The 4,168-nt window shown below is 39.9% G+C and overlaps 1 protein-coding gene across 1 annotated transcript; it reads right to left on the minus strand.

Annotated features, from left to right (window-relative positions):
- Nucleotides 1-22: 22 nt before the first annotated feature.
- LOC118406800 (5-hydroxytryptamine receptor 3A-like) lies at nucleotides 23-4,168 on the minus strand. The gene is made up of 9 exons (XM_035807140.1): nucleotides 4,096-4,168; nucleotides 3,704-3,892; nucleotides 3,361-3,473; nucleotides 2,755-2,799; nucleotides 2,524-2,633; nucleotides 2,197-2,384; nucleotides 1,728-2,057; nucleotides 1,387-1,519; nucleotides 23-1,092 (listed from the first exon to the last, which is right to left on the minus strand). Exons 6-9 carry the CDS (start codon nucleotides 2,198-2,200, stop codon nucleotides 669-671), a joined length of 891 nt encoding a protein of 296 aa, XP_035663033.1. The 5' UTR covers nucleotides 2,201-2,384; nucleotides 2,524-2,633; nucleotides 2,755-2,799; nucleotides 3,361-3,473; nucleotides 3,704-3,892; nucleotides 4,096-4,168; the 3' UTR covers nucleotides 23-668.

Genomic DNA, 4,168 nt, shown 5'->3' on the forward strand with positions numbered 1-4,168 from the left:
ATGCCTCCTCGTATTTAGAGCTCGCTGAAACTCGGCCGAGCTAAATTCTTGATTTGTAAAGGGGGCTTTATTGGTGCGGATGTAATTTGCAATCAATATGCTCGGCTGTCAGTGGACATGTTTAAATAACTTATTTGCTGGGCAGCTTTTAACAATGATTGAAATAAATATCGGTTTGCTTTTGTAACTTTCATCTACTAAAATTAATATACTTATTGTAAATAGCTCTAAATTCTTCTAAATAGAGTAAAATCCTGTAATATCATTTTCCGTTCTTTTGTAACTTATTTCATAAATGGTAGTTCTGTACATGAAAGACTTCAGATTTAAATGGAATGAAACACCAAGTTTTCATACTATGATCCCCTCATGCAGTATTGAGACACGGTACTTACATATAATTATGAATCATCTAGATATGACAAAAGGTGTAAAGGGTTAATATATATATATATATATATAAATTGTCAAATATTTGAATACTTGATCCAAATTCGTAAACAGTGTCGCATATTAATCATCAGGAATCTTAAAACCACGCGACGTGTAGAAATTGATAGCAGATATGGACATGCTAATATGAATTGTATAAAAACTGCCTACTGGTCGTGGCTGTTATTATGATTCGGTTTGATCCCACAACTGTGTTTTTATCACATGCCAGCAATCTACTTGCTCAGATACATGGTCATTGGAACAGCTGCTGAGATGCTGAGAACGTACATGACAACACAAAGCCTGTCCAGGACCTTAGCCAGTAAGATGTAGTCGGACACCTTGTCCTCCTTCTCTATGATCTTGGTAAGCTGCTCTCTCCGCTTAGTAATCGCCATAACCAGCTTCCCCATCTCAATACTTATTGCCTCCCTGGTCATCTCCTTCACACTGCAGATCAGCTCAGAAAGACCACCAGGAGGCGTTGCCGGCTGGTTGGTCCTCTCGTTGCAATCACCGGGTCCTTCGCCGTTGACCACCGCTATGTCATCGGTTTGAAATGCGAAGATAGTCAGCTCAATAGCAGTGGGGTCATTCAGGTCAGCTTCATCAATACTTGCACGCTTCTCCTTTGTTAGATCTCCCAACAGCATCATCCTTGTTGAAGAAAAAAAAATTACGTCAAAAGTTTTCCCTACCGCGCAGTACATGCATGGATAGTCATCTATTGTTCGTTATGTGTAGGTCTTGATGTTCAGATAATGCTCTTTCGGGTGTTATTTACTGAGCGAAGAAAAATCCTGGCGTTCAACGTACCAACAAAGAAACTCTGACTAATTGAATATTGGTTGAAATATGTGTTCACAGAAACGTAGGTGGAAATAAAGCAGAGGCCGTGTAAAATGATTCCTTTAAACAGACACCAATAATGTTTGAAGGAAAAATACATACTTGGCAAGGTAATGGAGAAAAATTATCTTCGCCGACGGAGACAGGCTGCCCTCCCGGTCGTGAATAACGATGATGGCAACGGTGAAAAAGGTGAACAGACCCATCAGGCCCATGCACACGATGATCAGCGTAGCTGTAACATTATACACGTAAAAGGTTACAGGTTGTTTCGAAACCGTCAGTTTACAACAAAGACAAGTCTTCTCGCAACAGTTATCAGAATGCAGAAAAAAGTGATATTCAACAACTTTTGACTACAAACGTTAACATCTTTTGCAAATGGTTTTCAAACAATGGTTGTCAAAACGATACAGTTTAGGTCATTACTAATTTACACTCACCGAAAAATGGCAAAGCCCCCTTGACAGGAAGAACGTCTGTGACAAATACAAGAGACACGACCACGGAGAGCAGAATGGTCACTCCGAACGAGACACGGTCTCCTCTGTCCAAGGGCATGATGAATGTGATGATCATCAAGACAATCAGGATGATGCAGGGCCCAATAGTAGTGGCGAGGTGGAACAGGGGGATCCTCTCCAGGTGAACAACAAAGCACGCTTTCCTGTTGTCTTTGGCGAAGATTTTATCCTTTCTGTACCATTCACCTTCGGTTGTGGCAATGGAAAAAGAGTTGCACTGGTCGTCTGTCTTGTTGCCTGTATGGCATCCTGGCAAAATACAAAACTTGTTGTGATGAATTCTTTTTAAAAACATCAGACTATACACATGGTCAGTATTTTTATGCATACAACGTTTCCGCTGAAACTCATAGAAACATACGTTCAGGAATACATGTGAAAGCCTTACGCATGGTTTGCTTGATTGCCGTGGACGCAGAAAAACAGATTTCGCATTCCACGTTGTCTGCAGGGAAGAAGAATGGGTCTGCATCACACACGGTGGTGGTCAGGGTTTCTACACTCCATTCTACCCGGCCATTGCTGCTCACTCGGACTGGTACTTCCTTTTGTAGACCATTGTATGTAGGGTCAGCACTGTAAAGTAACCATCAAATATGGCGGAGGTTTAAAATGGTTATAACAGCTACATATAGGAAATTGCCGTGATCATCAAGCAAATATTAATATTTCTTTTTGATTTAACAAATGTAGTGTAAGAGAAACAACAGCTTACTTCCTCTGTAGAGGCAGTGTCGGAGTCCAAATTATCTTGCCCGGAACGCTGAACGTCGGGATATCATCGTAGTACTTTGGATCCCAGCTCAGTCTTCTGTCTTGCCATGTCTTGAAAGAGAGAACAATTTGTTTTATAAAATACAAAACGTTAGTAGTAAATAAATTTCCTGGCAAAAATATGATTTGGATATTCTGTGAGCACAAGTCTTTCAAAGCCGTGTCAACTTACGAAATTGACGACAACAGACGCAACAAGTTGCTCCTTCTTTTCATCCTGCAAGTAAGAATCAGTGCATGAATATTTCAAACTGAGACATTTTAATTCCTTATTCTATTAAGTCAATGGTCTGAAATTAAGTTAAGTTTATTGCAAATTCTTGCCCGTGGGCTAATTGCAGGTAACATGAGAGATTTAGACAAAGTAAAAAAAAAACACTATCAAAGGTGTCTACTCTAGTCTAAAACTAGTAAAAGCTAACTCTATAGGTCCTGGCTTATTGGGTTCGACTCCTTTTTCGAAGACAGTGGAAGACGAAAGATCCCACCTTTTCTATTATGTGTGGGTTTTGTGAAGATAGAAGGAGAATTGTTTTCTTTTTGTCTTTTGTGAATGTTAAGAAGTTTTGATGGAATTTGGTGGCCTCTTCAAACAGCTCTTTTCTTTCGTGATCATAGAAAGAGCAGTTTGACATAAAATATGTTTCGTCTTCCACCATGTTTGACGTGCACTGTTTGCACGTTCTTTACATACAGGAAGCTTCTTATACCGTCCTCTCTCAATGTTACTGCAAAACTAATTTCATACCCAATGTGTAACATATTCATGCATACTCACCAAGTCGACAATGAGTTGCACAGATCCAGTGAAGTTGACGATAACATTTTCAGGTGCAAGACTTGAACTATACAACTCAAGTAGCTCAGCTTGTAGCCGACGCTTATGGTTCACTACGGGTTTCAGGGTGTTGCAAAGAGAATATGCTAATTATTATATTAGGACAATTTAAATTGCAAATATCAGATTGACATTTTATTCCCATAAACTTTATAAATCCACCGTGATAGGACCATTGCAACAAATGACAAATGTAAAGGGGAAGAGACGGACATGTACATTCAGCAATATAGATGTAAATGCATATGTTTCAGCTGTAAAATACTGAAACTCTAGGAATCACCTGTGCAGCTGGGCTTGTCATATTGCCAGTTATCTCCTCCGATGCACCTCACCTCCCTAGTGTAACCTGCCTTAAGTGTGTAGCCTTCGTTGCACGTGTAATAGACTTTCTCTCCCGCGTAGTAGAACCTCTTGCTTGGACTTGTTTTACCGTAGTTTGGAGGACCTCTGTCCCAGCAGCCATCAGCATCTTATGTTGTAAGATGTGGGATAGAAACAAAATCATCATTGCAAGAGCGTATGCTTGTATAATCCAAGACGAAAATGGCAATTACTTCAAGTACGCAAGGCAGAGTAGCTATATGTACAGAGTATACGTGTTTTCTTCTTTCAAATTGAATGATATACTGATTCAGAACTATTCTCCGTTATAGTTCTCTCAAGACAACTTACCACACGAGAATAACGTCACAATCCTCCTGGCTACCGTCTTTGGTCAAACAAAATGGCCGATCATGACCGGTAG

The sequence above is a fragment of the Branchiostoma floridae genome, chromosome 19, assembly GCF_000003815.2.
Source record: "Branchiostoma floridae strain S238N-H82 chromosome 19, Bfl_VNyyK, whole genome shotgun sequence".
Classification (NCBI taxonomy): domain Eukaryota; kingdom Metazoa; phylum Chordata; class Leptocardii; order Amphioxiformes; family Branchiostomatidae; genus Branchiostoma; species Branchiostoma floridae.

Coding starts and splice junctions, on each gene's coding strand:
- LOC118406800 (XM_035807140.1), bottom strand. Junction 1,520..1,727: donor GGGGGCTTTGCCATTTTTCG/GTGAGTGTAAAT, acceptor ATAATGTTACAG/CTACGCTGATCATCGTGTGC. Junction 1,093..1,386: donor TTTCTCCATTACCTTGCCAA/GTATGTATTTTT, acceptor TTCTTCAACAAG/GATGATGCTGTTGGGAGATC.